Source organism: Xylona heveae (assembly GCF_001619985.1).
Source record: "Xylona heveae TC161 unplaced genomic scaffold L228scaffold_10, whole genome shotgun sequence".
NCBI classification, from domain to species: domain Eukaryota; kingdom Fungi; phylum Ascomycota; class Xylonomycetes; order Xylonales; family Xylonaceae; genus Xylona; species Xylona heveae.
Genome location: NW_017264202.1, coordinates 393675 through 420485, shown reverse-complemented (window position 1 = coordinate 420485; position 26811 = coordinate 393675). Strand labels below are relative to the sequence as shown.

The 26811-nt window shown below is 49.6% G+C and overlaps 12 protein-coding genes across 12 annotated transcripts in view; 6 read left to right on the top strand and 6 right to left on the bottom strand.

The window, feature by feature from the left end:
* Positions 1-28: 28 nt before the first annotated feature.
* On the bottom strand, positions 29-968 carry L228DRAFT_249956 (outer membrane protein Tom13). Its single transcript, XM_018333204.1, has 2 exons — positions 555-968; positions 29-413 (listed from the first exon to the last, which is right to left on the bottom strand). Exons 1-2 carry the CDS (start codon positions 831-833, stop codon positions 288-290), a joined length of 405 nt encoding a protein of 134 aa, XP_018185835.1. The 5' UTR covers positions 834-968; the 3' UTR covers positions 29-287.
* Positions 969-1099: 131 nt separating this feature from the next.
* Positions 1100-4484, top strand: L228DRAFT_223334 (P-loop containing nucleoside triphosphate hydrolase protein). Its single transcript, XM_018330322.1, has 6 exons — positions 1100-1369; positions 1427-1893; positions 1952-2686; positions 3009-3045; positions 3549-4247; positions 4308-4484. The coding sequence occupies exons 1-6, from the start codon at positions 1295-1297 to the stop codon at positions 4473-4475; spliced, it is 2181 nt and encodes a 726-aa protein (XP_018185834.1). The 5' UTR covers positions 1100-1294; the 3' UTR covers positions 4476-4484.
* Positions 4485-4594: 110 nt separating this feature from the next.
* On the bottom strand, positions 4595-7018 carry L228DRAFT_249954 (alkaline phosphatase family protein-like protein). Its single transcript, XM_018333203.1, has 4 exons — positions 6793-7018; positions 6705-6716; positions 5053-6641; positions 4595-4939 (listed from the first exon to the last, which is right to left on the bottom strand). The coding sequence occupies exons 1-4, from the start codon at positions 6868-6870 to the stop codon at positions 4774-4776; spliced, it is 1845 nt and encodes a 614-aa protein (XP_018185833.1). The 5' UTR covers positions 6871-7018; the 3' UTR covers positions 4595-4773.
* A 1876-nt stretch (positions 7019-8894) lies between these two features.
* Positions 8895-10607, top strand: L228DRAFT_213819 (adenosylmethionine decarboxylase; the record flags this gene model as incomplete). The annotated part of the gene is made up of 2 exons (XM_018330006.1): positions 8895-9015; positions 9091-10607. 2 exons carry the CDS (start codon positions 8895-8897, stop codon positions 10605-10607), a joined length of 1638 nt encoding a protein of 545 aa, XP_018185832.1.
* Positions 10608-11135: 528 nt separating this feature from the next.
* Positions 11136-14344, bottom strand: L228DRAFT_285000 (TAFII28-domain-containing protein). The gene is made up of 3 exons (XM_018336291.1): positions 13708-14344; positions 13539-13626; positions 11136-13451 (listed from the first exon to the last, which is right to left on the bottom strand). Exons 1-3 carry the CDS (start codon positions 14193-14195, stop codon positions 11445-11447), a joined length of 2583 nt encoding a protein of 860 aa, XP_018185831.1. The 5' UTR covers positions 14196-14344; the 3' UTR covers positions 11136-11444.
* Positions 14345-14640: 296 nt separating this feature from the next.
* L228DRAFT_249951 (RNase III domain-containing protein) lies at positions 14641-15978 on the bottom strand. The gene is made up of 3 exons (XM_018333202.1): positions 15471-15978; positions 15141-15388; positions 14641-15077 (listed from the first exon to the last, which is right to left on the bottom strand). The coding sequence occupies exons 1-3, from the start codon at positions 15868-15870 to the stop codon at positions 14928-14930; spliced, it is 798 nt and encodes a 265-aa protein (XP_018185830.1). The 5' UTR covers positions 15871-15978; the 3' UTR covers positions 14641-14927.
* A 132-nt stretch (positions 15979-16110) lies between these two features.
* L228DRAFT_249950 (H3 K56 histone acetylation protein KAT11) lies at positions 16111-18131 on the top strand. Its single transcript, XM_018333201.1, has one exon. It carries the CDS (start codon positions 16176-16178, stop codon positions 17904-17906), a length of 1731 nt encoding a protein of 576 aa, XP_018185829.1. The 5' UTR covers positions 16111-16175; the 3' UTR covers positions 17907-18131.
* Positions 18132-18436: 305 nt separating this feature from the next.
* L228DRAFT_284997 (hypothetical protein) lies at positions 18437-21928 on the top strand. Its single transcript, XM_018336290.1, has 2 exons — positions 18437-18685; positions 18748-21928. The coding sequence occupies exons 1-2, from the start codon at positions 18585-18587 to the stop codon at positions 21644-21646; spliced, it is 3000 nt and encodes a 999-aa protein (XP_018185828.1). The 5' UTR covers positions 18437-18584; the 3' UTR covers positions 21647-21928.
* A 104-nt stretch (positions 21929-22032) lies between these two features.
* Positions 22033-22841, bottom strand: L228DRAFT_249948 (hypothetical protein). The gene has a single exon (XM_018333200.1). It carries the CDS (start codon positions 22725-22727, stop codon positions 22200-22202), a length of 528 nt encoding a protein of 175 aa, XP_018185827.1. The 5' UTR covers positions 22728-22841; the 3' UTR covers positions 22033-22199.
* Positions 22842-23289: 448 nt separating this feature from the next.
* L228DRAFT_25265 (ankyrin) lies at positions 23290-25065 on the top strand. The gene is made up of 2 exons (XM_018333706.1): positions 23290-23858; positions 24134-25065. The coding sequence occupies exons 1-2, from the start codon at positions 23443-23445 to the stop codon at positions 24870-24872; spliced, it is 1155 nt and encodes a 384-aa protein (XP_018185826.1). The 5' UTR covers positions 23290-23442; the 3' UTR covers positions 24873-25065.
* A 74-nt stretch (positions 25066-25139) lies between these two features.
* L228DRAFT_240809 (hypothetical protein) lies at positions 25140-25673 on the bottom strand (the record flags this gene model as incomplete). The annotated part of the gene is made up of 1 exon (XM_018331280.1): positions 25140-25673. The coding sequence occupies one exon, from the start codon at positions 25671-25673 to the stop codon at positions 25140-25142; it is 534 nt and encodes a 177-aa protein (XP_018185825.1).
* A 583-nt stretch (positions 25674-26256) lies between these two features.
* The window catches only part of L228DRAFT_270355 (ankyrin), a gene marked incomplete at both ends in the record, with an annotated part of 1371 nt that continues 816 nt past the window's right edge, over positions 26257-26811 (top strand). The window contains one exon of the mRNA XM_018335400.1: positions 26257-26675. Within this exon, the coding sequence (XP_018185824.1) occupies positions 26257-26675 (419 nt within the window). The remainder of the gene's footprint in view (positions 26676-26811) is intronic.

The window sequence follows — 26811 nt, the reverse complement described above, 5'->3', positions numbered from 1 at the left end:
CTGAGGATTCAGATTCGAATTGATACCAGCTGGAGACTCCGAATGGATATACATAACGGGATAATCAGACTCAAAGAGACTTTTTGGCTTGAATTTCATTTTCCATTAGATCAGCCATATGAAACTGTAAAATACTCGACTCTTCCAGCTATGTATAACCAAACTCCTCTTTTATAGTCGCAATTCCTTTGTATAAAGTCAGAAAAACCACCCCTTCCGGTAACTTCTATATACAAATCATGTTATTGAAACGATCTTCTGTTGCCACATGCTTCCTTCAAATTATGTTACTCGAGCGTAGCCAGGTCTTGCAACTCGGCCTGACCTCTGCTCCGCCGCTGCGACCGGTCATCTCGCACTTCGATGCCAGGCCCAATTGGTCGCGCATTTCTGTTACGATGACTCGGAAAGATCTGAAAGTTGGCATTAGCACTGGATATCCCAAGGCTTCAGGCAAGATATAAAGACGGATAATCCATTGATCGAGAAAGATGTCTATGTGAATTGGAATGACCAGTCCGTAACCCTTCAAGCTGTTGTAATAGTATAAATACCTTTGTACCAGACCAGCCTAAGCGGAAGGCGGCTTCGTGTGCCAAAAGCTCTCCAAAACCCAGCATCAAGCCATTCACAAAAGGAAGAATGAGATTGATGGCAGCTCCTCTTAGCAAGCCCCAAATTGTCGGAGGAGAGTAGAGCACCAGAGGAGAGCTAGAAGATGAAGGAGGCGAGGATGACATCTCATTATTGGCGGAGTAATTCTCACTGTCGGAAGGGATCGTCATGGAGGAGTCGTACAGCTCCGCGCGGGCATCATCGGAGGGTGAAGCCATGATGAGGAGGTGAAACGCGCAGGAGGTGGAACCAAAGGTGTGACTGGTGTATCAAGACCGATTTATCGATTGCTTCGTAGCTTGTGAAGGGAGTCGAGCAACTTTCTGATCGTAGCAGGGTCACCCTGATACTATCCACTCCACTGGGGAAAGGTCAAGGACACCAGCCTCAATGTGGCTGAAGGTTTGGTGGGGAATAGCTATGCTTAGTCATCCAATCTAGGCAATGACGCGCCTCGTCACGGACACTTAGCAGATAACTAACAGGTTGCTTGGAAACGAAACACATCTACGTTTGACATCAAGGATCACTTTTGTCTTCTCAACTAGAACTATCGGGACTGGCACGAATCTCGCGTGAGGAGTATTTCTAGTGCCGTTTGATTCTCAAATCTTTGAAGCTATCATTGCCTCATCCGCACTGAAACAGAAGCTTTCCTGGGCAGTTGTTTAATTGAATCATGGCGGACCCCCGAACGGACCGCGACGGTCTAATTTCTCAATTTTGCAGCCTCACAGGTGCAGCTCCAACAGAGGTGAGCTGTCTTTTTTTGCCAATCTGTTTAATGTATCGAGATTAACTGTCTTTGCAGGCGGAGCAATATCTCGCCACGAATGCCTGGGACATCAGCGCCGCTGCCGCAGAATACTACACAGCACAGGAAGAACAGGGTTCCCAGGCCGATTCCCAGGCAGACACAGCCGAAGATGAGCTTTACTCTGCTCCTGCTCCATCAAGTGGCGCTTCTGCTCTTGGTGGCCGAACTTTAGGCGGAGAGGGTGTTCCATCCCAAGCAGTCCCAACTGCCCCTCCTGCCGCTGGACCATCATCATCATCATCATCCTCAACCTCTAGACAACCCCAAAGGTCGAAGTTTGCTACACTTGGAGATTTAAAACGCGAGGAAGGTGGACCAAGCCGCGGTCATGCTCACGACGATGATGACGACGAGGAAGAGAACCAAGACTTCTTCGCTGGTGGAGAAAAGTCCGGCCTCGCGGTGCAGAACCCCAACGATCCCATGGAGCGGATAAAGAGTATCATATCAAAAGCGAAGAGGTGAGTAAATAGGGTGTATTTTTATATTAGCATTTTCACAAGTTACTGATGCAAATAGACCGGTCTCCCCAATTGAGGACGATCAGCCTCCTCGACCTTCAAATTTCCGCGGCACTGCCCGAACGCTCGGTGGTGATGACGCTCCAAGCGAGGTTATTGCCGATCCTCATCCTACTCAGCCTGAGCGTCGTGAGCCACAGAGACACATTCTCCATCTCTGGCGGGACGGTTTCTCCATGGATGACGGCGATCTGTACCGATTTGACGATCCGGCCAATAAGATGCGCCTTGCGCTTATCGACTCCGGTCGGGTGCCACCAGATTTGCTAGACGTTGCGCCCGATGAGCCAGTCAACGTTGAAGTGCAACCTCATGAGACCAACTATGTGAAACCGAAGAAGGCATATAAGCCGTTCTCTGGGTCTGGCCAGCGTTTGGGTAGCCCAACACCCGGTGTGAGCGGCACGTTCACCCCACCACCTGCACGGTCTACGGGCCCAACTAGCGGGGCTTCATCTCAGCCAACTGCTGCCACAGTCAATGTCGACGACTCCCAGCCGGTAATTAGCCTTCAAATCCGTCTAGGCGACGGTACAAGGCTCCCTTCGAGATTTAACACGACTCATACGATTGGCGATGTGTACAACTTTGTGGCTGCTTCTAGCCCTTCGAGTGCTGCAAGAGCCTGGGTACTCATGACGACTTTCCCGAGCAAGGAGTTATCGGACAAGAGCCAGGTGCTTGGAGAGCTGCCCGAGTTTAAGCGCGGCGGAGTGGTTGTGCAAAAGTGGCAGTAGAGGAAATTTGATTGTCAATTTTTCATTTATGGGCTTCCTTAAGGACGAGACGAGACTGGTGCTCGACGTAGCATATTTGCATCGGTGCGCAGCGACGGTTAGACTAGCTACTTTATGTCACGAAAAATGACGACCAGATTGCCTCTTCCGAGATGACTGAATATCAAGTGTGTTGGCTGTTAGAAACTTTACTCTGATGAGCATTATGATCGAAGAAGCCCATGATATTTTCTTTAATATCCGTTGCAGTTGGCCATTGTGAAATTTGACTCTATGCGAACTCATCCGTCCAGAAGCATGGTTCTCTACTCGGTATAGTTTAACCAAATACCGGAGTGTGCGGGCCATCCGTCATGTCTCGTCTAGCGTTTTCCGCGGATTAACCTCCGAGCTGCGCCTTAGTTAACTGCACGCAATATGTAATCAGTTGCCCCTCGACCTCCGCAAATCGGCCCCTCCAATTAATAATTCCGATGTCAGTTTCGCGACGTCGCATGCGATTAATACAATAACTCCCTTCCACCCTCGAAAACCTCTCCCTGCCGTTCAAGCCTTTTCCTCTCCTCTTAATCTGCGCGACTCCTTAGCACTCATAAAACCACCTAGGGAGGCCAGCCTTTCGATTCATTGCTTAGTCTCACTGCACGGCTATCTGCCAAAATGTCACTCGACGGCGTCAAAAACATTATCCTCGTACGTCAACATTTTCCTTTCCCCCTCCTCCTCTCCAGCCCCAAGCTACGCCGCCAGGACCTTCAATTCCTTTAATCCCCTCTCATCGTTCCCACCCAACCAAATTACTTACCTCCAGAATTCTCCTCTGTATCTTCCACCGACCCCAAACTAACCACATAACAGGTCCTCTCCGGCAAAGGCGGCGTCGGCAAATCCTCCGTGACAACCCAACTCGCCCTCTCCCTCAGTCTGGCGGGCCACTCCGTCGGCGTTCTCGACATCGACCTCACCGGGCCCTCGATCCCACGGCTCTTCAACATTGAAAACGCCAAAGTCACACAGCTGCCCGGCGGCTGGAGCCCCGTCGTCGTGCACCCGGCCAACCCGCGCACCAACACGGGCCTACTACGCGCCATGTCGCTCGGTTTTCTCCTCCGGGGTCGCGGAGACGCCGTCGTGTGGCGCGGGCCCAAGAAGACCGCCATGGTGCGCCAGTTCCTGTCGGACGTGCGGTGGGGCGCCACGGACTATCTCCTGATCGATACGCCGCCGGGCACGTCGGACGAGCACATTGCGCTGGCGGAGACGCTGTTGCGGACGGGCCAAGGGTTGGTGCGGGGCGCAGTGGTGGTGACGACGCCCCAGGCGGTGGCGACGGCGGATGTGCGCAAGGAGCTGAATTTCTGCGCGAAGACGGGGATTGCAGTGCTCGGCGTGGTCGAGAATATGTCCGGCTTCGTGTGTCCGAGCTGCTCGGAGTGCACGAATGTGTTTAGCTCCGGGGGCGGGCATGTGATGGCGCAGGAGTTTGGGGTCAGGTTTTTGGGCAGCGTCCCGCTGGATCCCCAGTTCGGGGCCCTCATAGAGGAGGGGAGACGGCCGGTGTATCCTGCTGGAACGACGGTGGCGGTTGGAGGGGAAGCGAAAGGGGTGGTTGGTAAGGGTGAAGGTGGTGGTGAAGGGGAGGAGGAGAAGGAAGAGGAGGTGTTGTCAGAAGAAGCAGAACAGAGTAGGACGGCGGAAACGCTGGCGCACAAGTATAAGAGTTGTTCGCTGTTTCCGATTTTCGAGGATATCACGAAAGAGCTGGTTGGCAGCGTTTCGGGATGAAGGACGGTCTTTGTCTGCGAATGTCTGCGGGGTGTAGTTACAACTTTTATGTTCGGCATATTGCATCTCTGGGCGCATTACTGGCGCATTGTAGGCGTTTTTGGGTTTATGTAAAGGAGCGAGCGCGAGATTTTTGTATTCAGAGGGAAGAATGATGACGATGATGATGATGATTATTATTACGATATAAGAGATTTCTGCTTCATTCGGACTGAAAATATTGGAATGCAACTACAGCTGATGCCACCCAGAGTATAATCAAGAAAATAGATTGCAAATTAAGAAAAAAGAAAGGAGTCTACTGCCATCTCCCACCACCTCCTGAGGGCGGCGAAGTGACTACATAATTCCATGCTTCTTTGCCGTCAATGAAGAGTCGATACTTGAGCAACGCTTGTTCGTTTGGCGGTTTGTGAGGATATATCTCGATGGCACCGAATTTGGAGTTTCCATCTGGGAGATACCTAAAAGTGGGAATTCATGATCAGCCGACTAGTCCACTACATTCACACATCATGGACATAGAGAGAATGGGGCGACAGGAGAGCCCGGAGGGAAAGTGGGAAAAAGTACTCACTTCAGACACACGTCCTCGTCATCACGCTGCTCATAAGTCCGGACAGGCAAGTAAAACATGCTTAGTGGAGAGACACTAAACTCGTGAACCGCCGCGTTGAGACCGTACTTGCTTCCTCGAGGCGGAGGAAATTGAGTTGCAGCAAATTCGTGTCTGTCACCGCTGAGCACAATGAATCCAACTCCTGTCCTGGTGCTCACGTCCCACATGGCTTCGAGAAGCTCGTTGCGCTCAAAGACGTACCCGGCCCAGGTATCTTCTCCGCCGAATCGCCAGTTCTTGGTAAAGGGGACACTGGTCACCACAATCTTCCACTTGACGCCTTTGGGCACAGGCTCGCGGATCCATTTGATAAAGGCCTTACGCTGGGCGGTGCCAAGCATAGTCTTTCCTGAGCTATTGTTCGGTAGGTCGAATTCTGGTGAGCGATACCGCCGTGTGTCGAGTAGGAAAAATGCCGCGGGCCCCTGAATGAAAGAAAAGTATGTCGCTCCTTTCTCAGCGGGTGTTGGGTTCGCTGCCACGTGGTAGAGGTTCCAGGGGTCGGCGGCGGCTTGGTAGACGCCGGTGGTGTTCTGGTCCCAGTCGTTGGAGATTTCATGGTCATCGTATACGTGAATCCAAGGCAACGTCTTGGACGCACGTGGCCAGTCGGGAGACGAGTATACCCGACGGTATTCGGAGCGGTAGGTCTCGCGGTCAATGCCGAACCGCCGTGGCACGTCAATATAAATGAAGTCGCCGAGGAAGAGCATGAATTGAGGTGGGGGAAACATTTTTTCGACAACTTTGGCCATCTTCCGGAACCCGGGAAAGCCCAGTGGGTGCTCTAGAGGATTGTAAGGAAAGCGTGGTTTGATGCAGCTGCTTGTGAGAAATGTAAATGGAGAAATGTCGGAATTGGTGGTATGTCCTGGCGATGGGGCGGTCCGGAACTTTCCCTTGTGGTCGTTTGAGACGGACCATTGGTAGGGAGTGTCAGGCTTGAGACGGGAGATTGTGACGGTGCTGGTAAAGTCGGTGAAGTTGTCGAGGAAATAAATTGTTCCGCCGGGCTTCCATCGATCGCCAGTGTAGTCGTCGACTCGGTAGGAGACATACAGCGGAAGAAGGGTGTTGTTGGGCTCTCGCACGAGGATTTTGGCAGATGTGTCAGACACAAAGCCTACGCGTGCAAAGGAGAGGTCATGACCAGGGTAAAGCACGGGAGCGTGATAGGTCAGATCGGCAACCATAAGCGCAAGGAGGACGTTGATCATGAATGTCAGGCAGCTCCATAACGTTGATGCTGGGCTCGGCAGGCCGGTGAGTAGGGTGCGGATTATGCGCGGATCGGACTGGGCCAGTAAGAGGGTTTCATAAATTGAAATTTCTTCCCGGGTCTGTGGCGGAGGCTTCTTGTCGTTCCTCAGGTTCGTGGAATGCGAGGCCGAGGAAGCCTTGTTTGGAGGTTTCGACCGGCCAGTTTGTTCGGACACGGTAACGTCAACTTCAGCAGCGACAAGTTCTTCGGACGGAGTTGAGAGAAGGCTTGTAATAAAGGATGGAACATAGACGGATAGGAGAGAGAATACGGCAACTGGGCCCCACTATCAAATGCATGTTTAGGTTTGAAACAGCAAAGAAGTCACCGTGCGTCACATGATACATACATGTCCGGGAATCTATCGAGAATGTTAGTTACGTTATAGAAGAATGTGAAGATTAGAAATAATCGCAAAAGCAAAGAAAAAAACGAACCCATCTTAGAAATACATAGGCGATGAGCCTGAGGCTCAGGGAACTCAGCGTCGTGAGGCTATTGATTAAGAATGGCATTTTTAGAAAATGTGTATGGTGCGCTGCACCGGCTAGGCAAGATTTCACCAATAAAACAGACTCCGATAGATGGTTATTTAAATGTTTCAAAAATATTGAAGATGGAATCACCAAAGGATGAATGTTTCAAAAGAAGGCTGGATCAAAGACCCCATAAGTATGTTCCCGGGGGGCTCGAGGGTTGGAGATGTTCTTTGTTTGGGGTCCCCAAAGAGGAATGTTTGGGCTGCACTGACGTCTTTCACAAGTCAGCACGTGAAGGAAGCTCTCCGATTGGTGGACCGGATCAACTATTTCCCGAAGATAAATGACTAAGATATTAATCAGCATCTTGTCTTATCATATCTGAGACCCTTTTAGGAGAAAAAGATGGATTTAAATTGGGAAATTGGAAACTGCAAAATGCAAAAAGCAAAAATGTAGAATCATTATATTGTATTTGTTTATAATGCATCGAAGTGAGAATCACCTACAGGGTAAATTTCCCCAGGTTGACGTAAAGAACTTCCCCCTTGTACCAGAGTTCCCCTCTCTCGTGCTCTGCAACGGCGCCGGCTTTCGCCGCCAGTCGCAAGTCAGGAACCGAGAGTGACTTTTATCAACACTATATAACGTATGATGTGGAAAGTACTCTCACTAAACCCCTGGTCGAGCTAAAATTAAGTCGGGCGAAAAAAAAGTCCCGCACGCAGCGAACAAAAACAGGAGAACTGAGAGGAGAGAGGTAGAGAGTGTAAGAGAGGAGAGAAAATTCCACACGCACACGACCCAGAGCTCGAGCAAGAATAAAAATGACATGCCCTTCCCCCCATCTTACCTTAGGTAATTAACTGGGGTAAATTTACTGCCTCTTTCCGGCGCTCTGTTGGTTACAGACACACCGACGATCAACGTCTCGTGAGCCGTTGCCATTTTGAAAATTTCCACTTTTGCCTCATCACTATACATTTTGACAACTTTCCTGTGTGATATTGAAGATATTCACCCTCCCTGTGATTCGCAATAATTCGTTTTGCTTCTTTTCGAGGTACAGTGCAATATTCTCGTTGAAACACTGCCACCCCTAGTAGGGCTCTTTGACCTTGGTGGGCCTAACAGTTCCACTAGAAGCGACACCATTTCACTTTTGCAACCCAAACGATCAACTTGCCCCATCCAACGAATTCCCTCGACGCCATCGCGTTAACTTTTCAATTGCTACTCAGTCGCTGCTGCCTCAAGAAAAGCAGCATCTGGCAAGTCTGCCACTGCACGGGGTGACTGCCACGCTGGCAAAACTACATTTGCGTGCCTTCTCAACGGCTAGGCTCTGAGCAGCCACCGTGAAAATACTCCATCCCACAAAGTCCTTGTGATCTTCATGAGCCGGAAGGACCTACTGCGATTCTTGTCCAAGCCTGCAAAGTGAGTGAATCTGCTGTCATGTCTCATCTTTTTCTGTCCCTTTCTCCGGTCAGTGTGTGCTTGCATCAATCTCAGCGTTGAATAATAAACGCTCTTCACGAAAAAAAACACAATCGGTGACTGTCAATTGACGAGAAGACTTCACTGACGCGTGATTACTTTGACAGGCCCAGATAACACGAGCTACCTGCATCCTCCTCCTCTTTATAATCTCCTTATTTTAGCCAGAGAAGTCATCCTCCTCTGCTAGACCCGATACTTTCCCAGGGGTATCGGAATCTGTCAGATCGAGGATCCACAGCGATATCCATCATTTCGCGGCGCAAAGCCTCTTTTATTCCCCTTTCCGCTCGACCTCCATAACGTCCTTTTAAGGTCGTTGCCATATTTTAACCTACACTGCTGCTGGTGACGCCAGCGTTTGAGTCTTTCCCACTTTTTCGTGGGCCTTCTCTTCTCAGACGGATTCCGCATCATTCGTCTGGGTGGCAGATTGTGCTTCACTGCCCATAATCTCTCCTCCGATCCGACATACGTGGTCAACAAGTAGCAACGCCTTATAGCGACTTCCCAGCGTCAAACAAAAAGATCCGTTCCCGAACGGACACGACAACTTGGAGATGGTCAACTTGAGTATTCCCAAGCATTATACTGCGTCTCCCTCCTCTTTTAGTGGGACGCCGCATTTGACAATCAATCGCGATGCAACTATTGACCTTGACTCAACCAATGCTTTTGAGGGTACGTCTGCTTTCACGATGCCTTTTTTCCATTTTGCTTTTTGGGGTCCTGATGTTGACAATTTTTTTTTCCCAGGTCCCGAGAAGCTCTTAGAAGTATGGTTCAGCCCCTCTGCGGATGCCATTCCGGCGTCTGCCGCCCTTAACGGCCTCAAATCTGTCCCCTTTGAAACCTGGACTGAGATGCTCGACCTCGTCAACTGCAAAGTACTATCCGTGGTGGAATCGCAGGACATGGATGCCTACCTGCTCTCCGAGTCGAGCATGTTTGTCTTTCCGCACAAACTCATTCTCAAGACGTGTGGAACCACAACTCTGCTCTGCGGTCTACCTCGTATGCTCGAGATTGCCGCGCTCACCGCCGGTTTCCCCCACGTTGCTGCCAATCCGCTCAAGGGCATTCCCGCGGCTGCCACTCCTTACAGAGTGTTCTATAGCCGGAAGAACTTTTTGTTCCCGGACAAGCAGCGCGGACCTCACCGCAGCTGGCGCAACGAGGTCAAGTACCTGGATAACATGTTCCAGGGAGGCAGCGCGTACATGGTGGGCAAGATGAACGGCGAGCACTGGTACCTCTATATTACTGGCCCAGGCACCATGCTTACCCCGCCGTCCACGCCAGAGCACGAAAAGTTCCCTTCGCTGCGCACGGAGACCAAGGTGATTCAAGTACCAGGTGAGATGGAGGCCATTGACCGAGCTGGCGTCAAGGGAGGACACGCGGAGGACGAGACCCTCGAGGTGCTGATGACCGACTTGGACGAGGAGAACGCAAAGCAGTTCTATCTCGAACACGCGAGTGCGGTCGCGGAAGGTCGGTACCTTCAGCAAGCTCGTGAGGCCCGCCAGAACGCGCATGACAGCCTGGGATTCCTCAGCAATGGCGCCAACGGCTTGAATGGACATGCTGCCATCAACGGAAACGGCGGCTACATGCACCACGATGAGGGCTTTGATGTGTTTAGCAATACGTCTTCTGAGAATGGAGAATTCTCTTCGCGCGAGGAGGCGTTCCCCGAAGAGCTTACTACGGAGGGTCACGCCCTGGGAACCGTTGTGAGCGATGTCTCTGGTCTTTCCGACGTTTACCCCGTCAGCAAGTACCCGGACGCGCGCATTGATGCATATCTCTTTACGCCTTGCGGCTTCTCGGCCAATGGTGTTATCCCGGCACCCGATCGGAGCATCAACGCCGGTGGCCAGACTCACTATTTCACTGTGCACGTCACCCCGGAGCCTCACTGCTCGTACGCTTCCTTCGAGACCAACGTGCCTAGCCGCCAGACTGGCCGTGAGACCGCCGAGATTGTTGAACATGTTGTTGACATCTTCAAGCCGGGCCGATTCACCGTTACTCTGTTCGAGGCCAAGCCAGTTGTTGATGAGACGACTGGACCCAAGGACCCCATTCAAGAGATCAAGGCGCTCGAGCGTGCTGCTGCTCGTCGTCACTCTCGCATGGACACCATCAAGGGATACCGTCGAGTTGACCGGATCGTGCACGACCTGGATGACTATGATCTAATCTTCCGCTACTATGAGCGGAACGATTGGAAGGGAGGTGCTCCCCGTTTGGGTGAGATCAACTTGTAGACTGGTCACATGGTTATCCAAATCTGATCAAATCGTCGTTGGCCTCTTTGCGGTTCGCTTTGCCGCGGGCTGCGTTTAATTTTTCGCCTGAATTATTTTCCACGGGCTGATTCAAGCATGTCTCCACTCATTTTAGTCACTCGGCAAATGATTCTTTCTTTTGCAGTTTCAACTACCCTTTGTGTCTTTCTCTGCTACACGTGCTCATCACGAAGCACTCCGTCATGCGTTTATATCATGTACGACGTTCCTGTCCTTATCTCATCGTTAGCTGGTACTTTTTGTCCCATTTTTAATGTTCGACCCTGCATAATGATTGCCCGTTTATCGTGGCAACTTGCGATTTCGCTCTGTTATTTGTCGTTAGTTTCTAGCCCGTTACTCTAGCATTCTCTACGCTCATGAATTGCAACGTATTTGAATTTTTAATTGTCCTCAATTCCTAGTCTTGTCCACTGTGCACTTTCAATATCAAGTGAAATGACATGAATTACATATTAAGTGATAATAAAATGTTCATTGAATTTTAGTTCGATCGTAGGATGCGAGTATTTACACCCTGAAAACGCCCTTCCATAACTCCGCATTTTTGAAATTCAGAAAAGATGATACGACAAATATATCCCACCCCGTAACGCAGATTGGATTCAATTAAAATCGATGAAACCCCTCCCCACCCCCATTTCCCGGGTTAAGGATACGATGAAGCCGGCAGCCGACTACGAATTAGAATAAAGACGTTCATTTAGGACGATGGAGAAAGAGATGAAAAGACAAAGGAGGAAGTTTCAATAGAACAAAACCCGTCAAAGACGCACGTCAAAGAAAAAAACAATCTCAGCGAAACAGTCTCTTCCCTCTCGTGCGCGACGCAGTATTCTCCACTCCCGTCAGACTCAGTCCTCGGAAGCCCGCACTCCCGCCTTCTCGCTCCTTTTTGTACCGTCGCAGCGCTTCTCGCAGATGGTCTGGGAGTAACGGACCGCGCTCTTCTTCGCGGAACGAATCCGGATCGAAATCTTCGTTGTCATTGTCGTCGGAGTTGGAGTCGCTGTCGTTGTCGTTGTCGGAGTCGGATGCTGAGCGCTCTTTTTTGGGCGCTGCGATATGAGGCGCGTTCCCGGCTGTAGGCCCGCCTGCGCCGCCGACTCCACCTCCAACTCCAACTCCGCCCGATGCTCCGTTGACGCCGATGCCGAGTCCGACGCCGGATGCGCTAGCAGCAGCGTACTGCGGTCTGGGAGTCCCGGGGCCAGAGCCAGGGCCAGAACCAGCAGAAGGACCGAGGGGAGCTGTGGAGTGAGCGGGATGAATGGGATGAACGGGGTTCATGGGACCAGCGGAAGGGATAGAGGAAGGACCAGTCGAAGGAATGGAAGAAGGACCGGCAGAAGGAATAGAAGAAGAATGGATTGAAGGAGTTGGGGGATTAGTCGTGCGATACGGCGACGAGACAGACGCGGCTGCGTAGGGTGAGGTATTCGGATAAGCGGGATTGGGAACAACACCTGTGGCGGTTGCAGCTCCAGCAACGGAGGGGTTGGGTGGTGGATTAGACGCAGGTGCAGGCGCAGAGTAGGGCGAATGAGCGGCCGAGTATGGGGACTTGGGGCCGTAAGGGGATGCGTGTGTGGTGGTCGTGTACGGAGAAGAGTGGCCGGATGGGTTGGTAGTAGTGGTAGTAGAATAAGGCGACGAATGAAGAGTCGTGCTCTGATTATGTGTCTGCGGGTACGGCGAGGAGCGGCCCGCGGGGTTCTGGGGATAAGGGGAGGTATGTCTTTGCTGTGCTTGACCGGTTGTAGGTGTGAGGCGGGCGCTTTGGCTGTATTGAGCGGCGTTGATGTTGACGTTGACGTTGGTGTTGAGGCTGAGGTTGGTGTTTGATGAAGGGGGACGTTGAGGGTTGTAGGGGGCGGGTGGCTGGGTTGGCGTTGAAGGCTGAGATGGGTTCGGGTTGGGAGATTGAGTTGCGGGTTGTTGAGTAGCGTTTGTTGTGTTTGAGGGGTTGGGGTTGGGGTTGGGGTTCGCAGTGGTTGCTGCTGGGATAGAAGGCCGAGGACCAGCGGCAGCGGGGATTGAGCCGGGCGTGCTGGCTTGAGATCCTGTTCCTGAGCTAGGTCCAACGCCGGCGTAAGGGTTCGGAGATAAGTGGGGCGTGGCATTTGCTGTGCTAGGTGCGCTGCTTGGCCCAGTGGCGGCGGGTGCGTTTGCTGCAGGGGAGTGATGATTGGTCTGAGTATTTAGGGTGTTGTTGTTGTTATTGTTGTTGTTTGGATTTGGAATTGCCGTGGGATTTGGTATGGTATGTGCGCTTTGGCTTGGGTTGATGTTCGCATGAGTGTTGGCGTTTGCTGTAGCTTGGTTCCCAGAGCCTATTGTGGCTGGGCTGGTGCTGATGGTCTGCCCTGGAGCCGGGGAATTCGTTGCTGAGCCTGGACCAGTAGTAGATGCGGGTGACTGAATGTTCGGGGCTGATGATGTCGCAGTGCCGTTCACTCCATTTGGCTTTCTAGAAGACTGAGCATTTTCAGTGGATTTTCCCCCGCTGGTGCCGTTGGTAGAGGCTTCACCGGTGCCATTGGCCTTTTTGTCATCGCAATTAGTCTCGGCTTTCTTTGTAGCTTCCGCTTCCGCTTCCGCGTTTTCTTTTGCTGCCTTCTCGGCCTTTTCTGCCTTTCTCTGTTGCTTGCGTTCCCAGCGAGCGCGCTTGGCTGCGAGAATCTCCTGCCGCTGAACTTCTCGTGCTTTTTCAATCAATTCGCCGATAAAGACTTTGGTATAGCCGTTAATTGTGGTAATGACGGAGGGTGGGACGGATTGTGAGAGGGTCTGGTTGGTAATCTGCTTTATTGTCAGAATTGCGCCGAAGGGTAGATTAGAGTGTGGAGTATTTCCATCCACAATGCCAGATCTGGTCGGAACACGTACCTTTCGGACAGTCTCCTTTCGTAGCCTCGCTCGTCGAAATAGAGTGTATCGATCAACTTGGTCTGGGGTCATAGCTTCAACGAGGACTCTGCCAAATTATTAGCTCAGCCAAACACATCCCTTCTGCACCGGATGATCAAGTCCCATCCGGAGGCGTAAAGTAACGTACGAGAGCTTGTATTTTTCCTGCGCCTCATCGACCTTCTCTCCATCAGCTTCCATGACGGCGTCGTCTCCACCAACGTCATCTTCATCTTCTTCATCGCCGCGCTCGTCTTCGCCCGCTGCACCTCCTCGACCGCCTGAGACGCTCGCCGTTCCTGTTCCAGTCGTCTTTGCACTGCGCACACTCCGTGTGTCTGCATCTTTACCGCGCCCTCGCTTCTTGCGCCCTGGGCCACCTCCACCTCTTCCTCCGCCCATCGACATGGTTGAGCTCTCGACACTTGGCGAACGCGCCCCATATTGAGACTCGTCTTCCTCCGGAGGAAACGACGTCTGCCTGAGGGGATGAGTACTAGTCGTTGAAGTGGCAAGGGAAGCTTTGCGACGTTTGGGAGCTGAGCCAGGTCCAGCGATTGATGGCCGTTTCCTGGATCCTTGTGCGCCGGAGGAGATGTATGGCGGCGATGTCGGTAGATGCGGTGGTGACGACATTTTGTTCTCCGCTTCGAAACGCGTCAATGAATCAAAAAGGAAGTATCGCTTTGACTTGAGCTGATACTGAGGGATATCCTCAGCTAATTTATCTCAAGACCAACTGCGAAGTCGAAGTGATTTAGAGAGGGCTTGAGAGCGCGATGAGCTTGAATGGAGATTGCCGCTAAGGATACAATGGAGTTAGGCGACAATAGACGCCCGCGTTTAACTAACGGCTACCGCTCTCGGCTATTGATCGTCCGTTAGGATAGCTAACTCATTGCTTTCTGATTTATGTATAGTACAATAAGCTATTCCCTTTGAATGAGACAATACAAAATTCAGGGTTGCTTCCATTAAAATGTGCATACACACTGTGATTGGCTAATTTCAGATTCGAATTGCCGTAGTAATTAAAAGGAACTTTGCGGTAAACAGTCACCATCATTCACATCTTTTGACTGTGCTTATCACTTTATATATTTTCACTCGTAAACTAGGTTTAGAATAAACCTACAGGAAAATGGATTGTAATGGCCGCATCCAAGTAGAAACTGAACCATGTGCGAGGATACGAAATTTATCAACTTCTTCGGATTGAGGACCACGAGAAGTTATGAACCAGGACACTCAGGGGAGAGAACATGCTTTTATATGCACCATATATACAAATAGCCAATAGAAAGAAAATATAATATACATCACGTAATATGAGACGCCGGTATCGTACAAAATCCTAAATGTCCATCTTTAAGCTGTGACACCGAGAGGGGCCAGAATCTTCTCTCTTGTGAGTGTGTTAGCGGCCTCGCCGCCTCTCTGCAGGGCAACAGCGCCGACAATGGCATACATGCTGTGCGCAAGAACAGTGTCGATACCGGATCCCGAGAGGCTTTCAGCCTAAAGCAGAATTACAAGTTAGCACCGCCGATGATTATTGTAGCGTGTCTAAGCGGTACTCACGTTCTTAGGCTTCCATCGAAGGACCCTGTTAAGGCCATACGAACTAGCCAGCTGAGCCAACCTCTTCTTGTCCACCACCAAATTGCGCGAGCGATCGGTCGTGTTCTCGAGACCTTCAAGGGCGGGATGTTTGAACGGAACGCGGCCATACTCGTCCTTCTCAGCATCCGCTGCGGCGAGCGATTGTTGCGTACTCAGCGGTGACTGCACCGTAGCGAGATTTGCTTGCAACTCGATTATCCGTTTTCCTAATGATTCAAGAAAATCCTCAGTCAGCCTTATTGATGCCCCAGCTCCGTTTATTTGGCCCTTCATCTATTATATCCATACCTAAGAAAGCCAGTCGGTCGTTGAATCCTCTTCTGCCGTGGTCAAAGCTCTTATGCGTGACGGCAAGCCACTTGACCTCCTCGCTGAGCATCTGATCTCCGCGGTTTCCTAATATACGGACATAGAACCGGTTCAGTTTCTCCGGATCTTCGTTGGACAGCCACTCCCTGCGGGGCCGCGGTCGTGATCGTACAGGCGCAACCATAGCTCTTGGCGTCGCCATCCAGCGCGGCGCCTCCGGCGCAGGAGGATCTTGCTGGCATGCAGGGGAGGCGGAAAGATAGCGGGCCTGGGAAGCCGATCTTTGAGTGAAGAAGAAAGACGCAGGCCTTGAGGCCGCCTGTCGGCGCGCAAAGTTGGCTACATTGGCCATTGGCCTAATAGGAAAATGCGAAGCCATTGCAACAGCTGCAAATATTTTGCAGCGTCGAGGCAAGGAGCAATGGCTTGGAGGACTGGCGTGGAATAGTCGTGAGGGAATTCGATGATGATGGTGATCGATTTCAACTGTCGCCCGTGTGTTTTCTCCCGTTCGATTCAGTTTGGGAGTCGGGAAAACATAGGACGCTAAACCCAAAGGAGAAGCATCATCATGTCCGCCCTCGATCGTCACGAAACCAACACGACACGCGCAGCTCTGGATCCCGTTAATCTTTCTTACTTTCCTTAATTTTTGAAATTTTTTAATATTTTGTTTTCGTTTCAATGGATCTTTCTGACCTAGGCTCTCTGCCTTTCAGTCGCTTGTTTACAGCGAGGCTGGCCAAGGTCCTACCTCAGGGCGTTTCATTCAAAGTTCATCATATCTCGACTCCTCCCACGCGATGCGTGGCTATCTTCAATGCTCCTCCTGGCCAGAAACCGGAAAGGACGTATTGCGAGAGTCATTTTTTGACCGTGTCGACTCAAAGAAATGACCAACATCCTCAAGGTCTCCTTCTCTACGCGATGGAAATCCTCATCTACACCACTGCGCACCTTACCACGGTATTTGTCTCCAAGGCAGATTCGACCGGATACCTGCACCTTCTTGAACTTCCCTCTCACACACCGTCACTGCTGCGCCTGATATCGACCGAGTTCCTTTCATTCTTAGTCGAGGCAAGACAACGTCCGAATGTGCCGTTAGTCGTGGCACTTTTCGCCAGGGCTCAAGCTCAGTACCTTTTCCCAGGCAGCGTTGAAAATTCAAAGAAACACGTACTAGACGACAAACAGTTGGTAAAATGGTGGTGTCGCGTGTTGGATCCAGTATTGCGAGAATACAATGCCGAAGAGAGCGACGAGGAAGCTGCCTGCGGTCGACAAGCGAGAGGAACTACGGCCAAGAGTTACCTGATTGTACCGGGTTTCGATCAGTATGAAACTGCGTCCTTCTTTCCCCCAACAGCACGGTCAGATCCCCAAAACCGGAAACGATGGGTTAATGCGCACCCACTACGTCAACTTTCCCAACATCCATCTGCGCCGCCACGATGCTTGATACCCCACTTCCCAGACGATCCCAAGTCTCGGTTTCTGGACGAATTGGACGAAGAAATTCCAGACGCCAAGGCAGCGCATATGACGGATAGCCCATCCAAGGGTGGAAGCGGAAAATGGAAAAGCGTTAAGACCCTGGAACAATTCTGGGAGATGATGGCATTCCGTCAAGAATGCTCATCGGGCAGACTAGTCGGGTTTATATGGGTTGTTTTCAATCCCGCGGAGCAAGACGAAGCTGAAGAATACTTGAACGCTGAAACGCCTTCTTCGATACACACTCCATCGCAATTCTCGGAGGCGCAGGTGCCTGACTCTCCATCTCGTCGCCCTCCCAAACTGATGCACGACGCCATGCAGGGGCCAGTATCCTCTGCTTCCAAGGCGCGAAAACTCTCTGGTCGCATAATTCCGCGGCAACCGCGAATTAAAAAGGCACTTGGTGCAAAATTCAACTCAATGCCCGAACACACCAGATATTATTCCTGGCCAGTCACCAGTCGCGGTCAGGCGCTCCTTGATGAGATTGAGTACAAGCGTCTGACCGAAAAGCTGCATCGACTGGACTTTGCCGATGAAAATACGACTCAAGCTAGTACCAAAAAATGGATCGGAGAAGCGGCTGTCGCTGCGGGCTTGAAACCTTCCTGGGGTGAGATTGTCGTCGGTGAACGCATACTGCCAGTAGAAACCCCGGTCAGCCAGCCTGCTGCAAGTCCCTCTGCAACTGTCACACCAATGGTTCGTAAGAAGAGGAAAGACGCTCCGGAAGCGAGCGAGTCTGGCCGAACGGATGTGGGCGCAGGAGATGCAAACGTGCTATCGGCAGGATTTGTCCGAAAGAAGCCTAAAGTTGGCGAGCCCACGGCTGATACGACGGCGACGGCTCTTTCTGAAAGCTCACCGACAGTCCTCAGTGGAAGTATGATCAGGAAAAAACCAAAAGCGGGATGATTTGTTTTTGATATGCTTATGTATACCATTCGGGAGGCTTACGGTAGGCTTACGGTAGGCTCAGGCGTTGACTGGTGTTTATTGCTTCAATAATCTGGCTGCAAATGGCTCTTTGGATACATTCTTGCTGCATCAGTCTCCCCAATCGACAGCGGGGAGTGCAATATCTAATCTATAACTTTTTAATCAATACAATTGACGGGCAATATTCACCTGCCTAGGCACTGCTATTGGAGTCCATTGCAAATGCCGTGAGAGTGTGATTGATATGTTCGCATGGTGAATATACTCGTCATATTCAAGGCTTTTGCACATCAAATTCAACAATGGCTTTGGTCATCATTTATGTAAGGTAGTTGACCTATCATGGAAAGCACATGTTTAGATGTTTCCTTTTCGGACGATATACTCCTAGCCGTCGCGTCAGTGGGAACCGTGTTGTTAAGCGAATCTCTCCAAGCGCGGATGCGCCGAAAGTAAACAAACCACCCTCGAGCTACACCCTATCGACAAAGTTATTTGGAAGCAACAACAACAACAACAACAACCACAAAAATGAGCGGCTAGAATCTCATGACAGTATCTGATTCTACACCGCATGAAAGGTCCATTTTCAGCATCTGATCATATTCAAATTGATGTGTAAGGCCAGGCCTACAATATCAGTTTTTAAGCAAAATGGAGGCTCTCACTCCGAGATCTGTTTCACCAGACGGAAACCTTTCCATTGCCTCTTCAATGACCAATTCAACACCAGAGGCCAGGCTAGATGCCCTCAGGTTAGTATTCAACAGCCTCACTACTTTTGTCGTTGACTTATGGCCTAATGAATCTGCCTCAGGACAAGGCAAGCCACACGTAGCGGATCTTCGGCCGCGGATGCCGACGACGAAAGCATGACAGATTTCACGGCAAATCTCGAAGAATACGTTAATGGAAACGTGAACCTGGATAAAACTCTGCATCAAGGGAAGGATTCGCTTTCTATGCCGCCGAGGAAACAGCATTATCCCGACGATCGCAGTGAGGGTAGCACGCATCACACTATGAAGGAAGCCAATGATGGACCAAGCGATTTTACACAAAATATGGAGCGATGGATGCGAGATACGATCGAGCGCGATATTGGCAGTACCGGTGACGAGATTTACAATAATGAGGATGATGTAGTTCCCGAGGAGATCCCAGATGACCAGAGCAATGAGCGGGCAAGAGTAAATACGCGAGAGGGGAGCTCCTTTTACCCAGTGGATGCATCTACACCTGATCCCAAGGCCGAGCGACGATTATCAAACGAGTCGAAGCGATCGAATATGTCTTCCCAATCCGCTCAACCTCCAGCTGCGACACAAGCTAGGGCAGAGGAGCCAGTGACACATGATATCGATGAGGAACGTGAGGAGCTGAAAGTTCAGATTTCCAATCTCTTGCAGCAAGTGGAAAGCTTGCATAAATCTGCCCTGGATATTCAAAGGGCCAAAGAACGAGCCGAGACTGTGGCAGCCGCACAAGAGAGGAGACTTAAAGACAAGGATGCGGAGATTCTAAAGATTCAAGACATGGTAGAACGGATCACAGAGCTACAGGAAGAAAAGCTCAGAGACAAGGACGAGGAGCTTAGCAAGCTGAAAGCTTTAACGGAAGAGAAGGGAAAAGCGCAAGAGCAGAGACTCAAAAACAAGGATGAAGAGCTGGCCAAGTTCAAAGAAGAACTGGATGCTGCAAAGAAGGAGATTCATGATGAGTTGGCGAAGCTACAGGAACTGCGGACTGTGCAGCCAAGGCCGGTTTCTGACCCAAATCAGGCGCCTAACCTCAAAGAGATCGATGATCTGCGGAAGGAAGTGCAGCAGTTACGGTCAAAGCTTGCTCAGACTGAATCTGTACGCACGCCAACAGGCTCGGTGAATAGCCCTAAGAAAACTCGGTTTAGTTTACCAGGAGTGGACTACGAGGGGCTGTGGCCTGAATCAGAGTCGAAGATAAAGATCCTTGAGGCTGAGCTCAAGGCCCTGCAGCAGCATACTGCAGCAAACAGGGCTGGCGATATCGCCTCTGTTCGACATCTTGAAACCAGTGTTGATGGAATCAAGATTGATGTCAGTGGAACACAGCAAGATATCGCTTTTATTAAGGTCCAGGCGGATACGTGGAAGAGTGAAGCTCTTTCTCGAATTAGCGCCCTCGAAAATGCGCTCGAGTCCACCAGACAAGAAGCGTCTGACGCTCGAGTTGAGGCAACGGCTCAGGGCGCGAAGGTGGCCTCGGAGATGAAGGTTGTCACAACGGACATGGATAGGTCCAAGACCGAAACCGGTCTTAAAATCGCCGCGCTCGAAGCTGAAGTCACATCGATCAAATACGACTCTACAACGCATATCGAATCTCTGAAATTGCAGATCCGAAGCATTCAGCGAGATCTTGATGAGACCAACCGATTACTTCAGTCTACCGAAAAAGACTCCGATGCGCATTCCCGGCTGATCGAATCCCAAGCCAGTGAGATTAAATCTCTCAATCTGACGATTAGCAAGTACGAGCGTGAAAGCCTGGAAAGACAGGACCTGCTTGACCAATATAGTCGGGAGCTCAAAGAGCTCGGTTCTCAGCTCGAGGTCTTGAGAAAGGAGCGTTCAGAGCAGTCGCTTTTGCCAGAATCTAACCTCTCTCGAACAAATATAGATCAAGACTCCGCCGATGAGTTCGAAATAAGAAATCAACGGCACATTGAGGAGCTGAAAGAGGAGAACCGACGAACAATCGAGCATCTTGGCCAAAAGCACGATGAGGAGGTAAGCAAACTGAAGGACCTTCTTCTCAAGGCCGGAGAGGGCATGAAGAATCGCGAGTCCCGACTCACGAGCGAGCATGCCAAGGAGATTGAAGTTCGAGAAGACCAAATTCGATCCCTTGAAATTGCGCTTGCGCAAAATGAAGAGGCACTAGCCGAAAGCGAAGAAGCTTTGGCCAAGGTCAAAAGGGATGTGCCATCAAAACGCAAGGCAGATACCAAGGCCAGAAAACAGAAAGTCCGCTTCGAGGATGAAAGCAGTGACAATGAGTCCGACGTTGACCACGACCACACGCGACACGAAGATGAGACGGATATGAGTCTTCTAGGACCTCCTGCAGCGAGAACCTCTCGCAGTAACTTGAAAACGAAAGGGCAAAAGTCTTCTACGCAAAACGCGAGGAACGCCAAGAGTTCAAAAGCCCGCACAGCAGGGGACAGTGAAGAGAGTGACAATGACATTAATTTCGATTCTGCAGAAGAAACCACACAATTGAACATTGAAAGGGCAGACTCCAAACCTAAGCCGCACGACGAGTCATCTAGCCTCTCAGAACTTCGCCAAGCTGTGTCTATTCTTTCAAAAAAGCTTAACGCGTCACAGACTGAAGCCAAGCTGGCACAAACAGAGTATGCCAGGTTGGCAGCAGAGGCCAAAGAGGCCAAAGCTGAAATTCAGGCCACCAAGAACGACAACGATGAAATCAACCGAGCTTTGGAACGCAAATTAGCAGAGAAGTGGCGCGCAAAAGAGCGAGAATGGCATCGCAGATTGGATGTACTTGAGAAGGATAAGCGTGATATGGCAAAAGTTCTGATGCAACAATGGGGAAAGATGGAGGTCGGTGAGACAGATCCCTTGCAAAAGTATAAATATCAGTATGTCATGCGTACGGAAAAAGGCAAGGAGCAGCGGGAAAAACTCAGACAGAAGGATGTTGAGCGATAGTTGAAGTTGAAGTGGGTGTCTAGATCATGGAAGGAGAATACCTTCGAGCTCTGCATGGTCTGAATAGTTATGCCCTTATTGGGAATTGTGTTTGGGAAAAGCCAAGTGAACTGTACGAAGACTTATGGTCATGAATTTGTGTTGGAAGATTTTGAGTTTGGAGTGTTTGGCGTCATTGAAGAGATTTTTTTCCTGCGCGGACATCATGGGTACATAGGGTTCAGATCCTCTATATCGAGATTTTCACAGAGTGTTTAAATTCAAGCATTTCATGTTAAAACCATGGGAAGAAATTTTGTTCATTGTTGAATTCTCTGAATGGATATCTATGAAGTATGTCATATTTCGATACCGTTCGCCCTTAGAAGCATCGATGGAGAGGATCAGCGAAGAAACACATGCTGTATTGCTATATGCAATGGTGAAAGAGGCCAATAAAATGACATACTGATCTATATTAACACAGTTGGTCTCCATTCCGAGAAGGAAAATATCAAAGAGGCTGTTGTTGGTACCCAGCTATCAATTCTCCTGGGCTCTACTCGACTCCATTCTATGGTAAATGCAATGCTCGATCACCAACATAAACAATTGAAGGACCTCCTCTCGCATCAACAAAGACAGTTCCTTGACCAGGACCTTGAAAAAGTGTTGCGTCGACAACCATATATGTGGATCTCGTGGACGTCAAGCCAGCTTCCCTGAGCTTGTTCTCAATGATTTCTCGCTGGTCAGGCAATGCGACCTGTCCATCAAACATTGCACTTATTACCCAAGTTGTATTTTCAGGTCGAAAATACTCCCGGACATGCCGATATAGATTTATTAATTCGTTCATTTTCGCTTCCACATGCCTGTCGGCCGCATATGGATCATGCCAATCACGTCCTGGATGCGGAGGCAAATGGGCCAGGATCGCGGCCAAGGGAGAGATAATGGTCACCACGCTGCACCCGTTCAACCCCGCAGTTCCAACACTTCGCTTTGGACCGGTTGGGTCGAATAAGACAAATTTCACTTCGTCCATATAAACTTCATAAGCTTGATTGAGTGACAGAGCTTCTGCGAGCAGCCCTCCCATTGAACTTTTCTCGAATATGGCGATTGATTGAAGAATAAAACTTTCATGCACAACATGAGAATAAAAATTAAGCAATTGGAATTTCAGGGAATATATACGGGACAAGCTCTGAGCAGAAAACCGAAAAAAAATCCAAGAGTAGGATAGAGGAAGGAATTTAAAGCAGTAAATTAAATATATGATTAATATTGCGGATATAGTACCGATTTATATTTGGAATCATCTTCGCAAAATTTAATATATATCCGTGTCGTCTTCCGCCCCGAATCCGACCCTTCTGGGGGCGGATCCTTGGAAACTCCCACAAGATATTCATAAAATTCAATGCTCGAGGACTCAGTGGTCATGACGGGGTTCCTTGTTTTTCCCTGTCGTATCAGTTCCCTTGAACTGTGGTTTGAGCGCGTAAAAATGAGGTTATTTTGGAGGCATCAGGCGCCTGGAAGCGAGGCTGGTATAAATGGGCGGTTTAATTACCCCCCCTCGCCCCAGAATCAGCCAATGAGCCTAAACGAATAGACGCCCGGCGGTTGGGTAGATCTCCCGGACTGTGTGCAAACAACGAGAGTAGCATTCTGTTACTAGCAGACATTCTATTCTTCCCCCTCTCAGTTTTCAAAAATTCTAGGTCTAATTTTATGCCCCTTTTCTGAAACTTTCCCCCTCTTTTCCTTCGACCATGAGCCGCAGCATTCAGAGCGTTGGAAAATAGACCATGGACCCGGACTCTCATCCAGCTTCGTCTCAACATATATCAAAAATTGGTCCTCCGGATATCCTGATAGATGCAGAGGAGAATATACAGGGCATTGTTGCAGCCAGTGAGCGAGGGGATCTCGATGCTGTGCAGGCCAGATTTGCGACATGCAAGAGCGCTTTGTCCCGAATTGGGAAAAATGAACCTGCTAGTGAAGAAGGAGACTTGACTCCGCTCCATGTTGCCCTGGAAAGGGCAGTGGAACGCAACCATACACATATTGTTTTATATCTGCTGGACCAGGGCATATCAATTTACGCAAACGACTTTGTTCTTGCAGCTCAAAAAAGGAGCTTCGTGATGCTGAAGCTCTTCATAGAGCATGGATGGGATATTAATCATCCCATGGGATGGCGCGAGGGGCCGCCATTAACGTAGGTACTTTAATATTATTGCTCCTTAAGGCTTATATACAGAATGCGCTCGTTCATCTCTCTCTTTCTCTCTTACCTGATCATATTTATTGACTCCCTCGTCCTCTTTATCGATTGTATAATTCCGTGATGTCCACCTGTATTGCGAAGCCTATGGATATCTCCCCACTAGCCTCAAATCTTTCTTTCTATTCTGTTACCTGTCAATGAAGAGCTTGTTTGAAAGCAGGCTTCCACTGACAGTTGTGAAGACCGATCTAATAAGAGTTCTGCAGGCTGGCACTGAATGACGAGCCACTTCTGCGCTGGTTTCTCGCCCACGGTGCTGATCCCAACACCACCATTTTTGAAGAGGACGATTTCACGGTACTTTCCCTTGCCGTTGCGCACGGGTCTTTTGCTACCATAAAAATACTTTTTGAGCGAGGTGGTGGGGACGTGCACCGCGGCCAATTGCTCCATTGCGCCGTGGGGAGAGGCGCGATGGGGCCACCAGGGGCAAGAAATGTTGCATCCACAAAAGCCGTGCCGCGTTCAATGACAGAAGATGAATGCCTACCAGTTATAGACTATTTACTCTCTAAAGGGGCAAATGTCGATGGCATCAAATACCAGAATGATGCGAAGACTTTCTTTCAGCACCAAGCATTTGGCCTAGGAACACCCCTCCATGTGGCCGCAGAAGTGGGGAACCTCACTGCAGTGGAACATCTGCTTATTCGTGGTGCCGACCCGAACGTGAAGAATACCAGAGGCCAACTTGCTTATGAAAGGGCTGAATATTTTGGGCATCTGGCCATCGTCAAGGTTCTGCGGGCATTGAAGGGGGACGTTGCGGAGAAGATTGGACCATACAGCGGCCATATTGGACACAAACCAGACGAAGCTCAACACTCTGGAGCCATATTCATCCCTCCATCTACCTCATCCAGACTCTTGGTTTTTGCCAATTTAGCTCTGTTTCCAGTCATGCTTTGGATTATGTCGACTCGGTCGCCGAGCGTCCCAACATGAAAAAAATTACTGCGAAATCCACTGTGTCCTTGATGTATTCTATCAAATACTTGGGATGGGCTAGGCTTTGGCCACAACACGGATATGATAAACTCTGGAAAAGACCAACAAAGCTGCCATGATCGAAGTAAAAATTCCTTTAATGTCCACTTCTTGCGAGCGACAAGCAAGGCCCTAGTGATATCGATGGCTTCATAGAAATGCAAATACACTTGCAAAAACACTTGAGCCCCGAGCCATTGGACGTTGGAATTTAACCGCATTCATCTAGAGACGGACCTCTCTTTCTTCGACGAATACAATTGGCTTTTCGCCACGTCCGTCCACGAAAAATACCTTCTCGATGTTATCACCGTAGTGGCCGGAACCTGGCTGAATATAAGCGATGTTTGCATATTCCAAAACCGTGGTCTCCAGGCAATTGTCGATCATGTCCCTTAGAAAAGGAGCGGATTGTTTGCCTTCATATATAGCAATGATGATTTTCGTTTGTGAATCCCTAATTGGGAAGAACTTTTCATTTTCGAGAAATAGATCCAGCACATTATTGACTCTTTTCTCATAGATACGGGCCGCAGCTTGAAGCTCATTCAAGTCCTTGCCGTTCCGAGCTGGGTGTTTATTGATATGGCCGACAATGGCTGCCCGATCGGAAACGATGGCAATCACGGTACAACCGGTGAGATCGGAAGTGCCGATGCATAGACTTGTGTCTCTCTCGATGAAATTGATAATGCGTTGTTGATCGGGTTTAACTTTAACAGCATCCCCGTTGGCAACTGCTTCAGCAAAAATGTTCATTATTGTCATTTCTGCCAGTCCTTATATTTTGACCTCGAATCGACTTTGTGTCGAGAGATTTTACCTAAAAAAATGAAGTTATAAGAGTCAATCTAATCCAAAGGTTCGCGGCTTATCACTAGAATTGGCTTACGCTCTTGAAAGAAGACTCCGCAGATTGAGAAGATTCAATAAATGTGGCGTGGATACTGTGGAGAGAAAACAGGAGAATAAACCTGTTGGTATATGGATGTCATTGATGGTTTGTTGGGCAGTCACCGCTGAATATATCAGGCAGGAACGCATTGGATTGAGGAGGGACCAACGGTGCGACCAGTTCTTAACGCAACAACTGAACTGTTTCCGGCGAAACTGGATTCCTATCAAGCATACTTCTACGGGACTGCCAAAAACAACAAAGATCTCACGGCAGTGTCGCTCTTTCCCATTTTTTATCTTTTTGAGGGAAAGATATGTCTTTTCTACTTTCAAAGATGCTTTTCATCAGCATGGATCATAGGCTGGCAATCAATGTAAATACTTATCCGGATCCTGAACTATTCCCTGAAAACTTTACTTACTTCCCTTAGAAATTGCTGAGGCCATGGATCCCGGGCGTGTTATACCTTCAGGGCCGAACGCTTTTCAAATCATGAATCATCGCAGACTGCCTGATGGTATTCGAATGATGCTAGAAGGCTTTGTCATAGCTAGCTATCAAGGGAGTCTTACAAATATGCGCGAATTTCTCATCCCTATCCTGGAGTTTCCACATACAAGTATAACTATCGAAGAAACATCGAAGTACTTCAGCGAAGCGTTTATGCATGCAATTGAACGATATAACTTTCACATTTCCGAATTCCTATTCGATCAAGGGCCGTTCAAACCGCGGATAACACCGGATCATATCATTGCAGCCATGAGAAGCAGATCGTTTGACATTCTCAAGTTGATTCGGAGACATGGGTGGGACATGAATGCATCTTTAGACTTTGGCTTTGTAACTTCTCCGCCGATCAGGTAAGTCTTTCCCTCCAATTCTACTTTCCTCAAAACCCCACTCTCAATATCTATAAGTCTCCTCTAGACTCTTGTCATTGAGGTCCCATAGATATGTGATTATATTCGACCACATTTCATCACAAATGTCATCCCG

What these genes read in the sequence shown, in the direction of transcription:
- L228DRAFT_249956 (XM_018333204.1), bottom strand. Translation starts at nt 833, where the DNA reads ATGGCTTCACCCTCCGATGATGCCCGCGCGGAGCTGTACGACTCCTCC. An exon ending in TAGGCTGGTCTGGTACAAAG is followed by an intron (nt 414 to 554) that starts GTATTTATACTA and finishes GCCAACTTTCAG; the next exon opens with ATCTTTCCGAGTCATCGTAA.
- L228DRAFT_223334 (XM_018330322.1), top strand. Translation starts at nt 1,295, where the DNA reads ATGGCGGACCCCCGAACGGACCGCGACGGTCTAATTTCTCAATTTTGC. An exon ending in CAGGTGCAGCTCCAACAGAG is followed by an intron (nt 1,370 to 1,426) that starts GTGAGCTGTCTT and finishes CTGTCTTTGCAG; the next exon opens with GCGGAGCAATATCTCGCCAC. An exon ending in GTGGTTGTGCAAAAGTGGCA is followed by an intron (nt 2,687 to 3,008) that starts GTAGAGGAAATT and finishes TACTCGGTATAG; the next exon opens with TTTAACCAAATACCGGAGTG.
- L228DRAFT_249954 (XM_018333203.1), bottom strand. Translation starts at nt 6,870, where the DNA reads ATGCCATTCTTAATCAATAGCCTCACGACGCTGAGTTCCCTGAGCCTC. An exon ending in GACGAGGACGTGTGTCTGAA is followed by an intron (nt 4,940 to 5,052) that starts GTGAGTACTTTT and finishes TCCCACTTTTAG; the next exon opens with GTATCTCCCAGATGGAAACT.
- L228DRAFT_285000 (XM_018336291.1), bottom strand. Translation starts at nt 14,195, where the DNA reads ATGTCGTCACCACCGCATCTACCGACATCGCCGCCATACATCTCCTCC. An exon ending in CAGGAAAAATACAAGCTCTC is followed by an intron (nt 13,627 to 13,707) that starts GTACGTTACTTT and finishes ATAATTTGGCAG; the next exon opens with AGTCCTCGTTGAAGCTATGA. An exon ending in GAAAGGAGACTGTCCGAAAG is followed by an intron (nt 13,452 to 13,538) that starts GTACGTGTTCCG and finishes ACAATAAAGCAG; the next exon opens with ATTACCAACCAGACCCTCTC.
- L228DRAFT_249951 (XM_018333202.1), bottom strand. Translation starts at nt 15,870, where the DNA reads ATGGCTTCGCATTTTCCTATTAGGCCAATGGCCAATGTAGCCAACTTT. An exon ending in CGACCGACTGGCTTTCTTAG is followed by an intron (nt 15,389 to 15,470) that starts GTATGGATATAA and finishes TTGAATCATTAG; the next exon opens with GAAAACGGATAATCGAGTTG. An exon ending in TTCGATGGAAGCCTAAGAAC is followed by an intron (nt 15,078 to 15,140) that starts GTGAGTACCGCT and finishes ATTCTGCTTTAG; the next exon opens with GCTGAAAGCCTCTCGGGATC.
- L228DRAFT_249950 (XM_018333201.1), top strand. Translation starts at nt 16,176, where the DNA reads ATGGATCTTTCTGACCTAGGCTCTCTGCCTTTCAGTCGCTTGTTTACA.
- L228DRAFT_284997 (XM_018336290.1), top strand. Translation starts at nt 18,585, where the DNA reads ATGGAGGCTCTCACTCCGAGATCTGTTTCACCAGACGGAAACCTTTCC. An exon ending in GCCAGGCTAGATGCCCTCAG is followed by an intron (nt 18,686 to 18,747) that starts GTTAGTATTCAA and finishes AATCTGCCTCAG; the next exon opens with GACAAGGCAAGCCACACGTA.
- L228DRAFT_249948 (XM_018333200.1), bottom strand. Translation starts at nt 22,727, where the DNA reads ATGGGAGGGCTGCTCGCAGAAGCTCTGTCACTCAATCAAGCTTATGAA.
- L228DRAFT_25265 (XM_018333706.1), top strand. Translation starts at nt 23,443, where the DNA reads ATGGACCCGGACTCTCATCCAGCTTCGTCTCAACATATATCAAAAATT. An exon ending in CGCGAGGGGCCGCCATTAAC is followed by an intron (nt 23,859 to 24,133) that starts GTAGGTACTTTA and finishes AGAGTTCTGCAG; the next exon opens with GCTGGCACTGAATGACGAGC.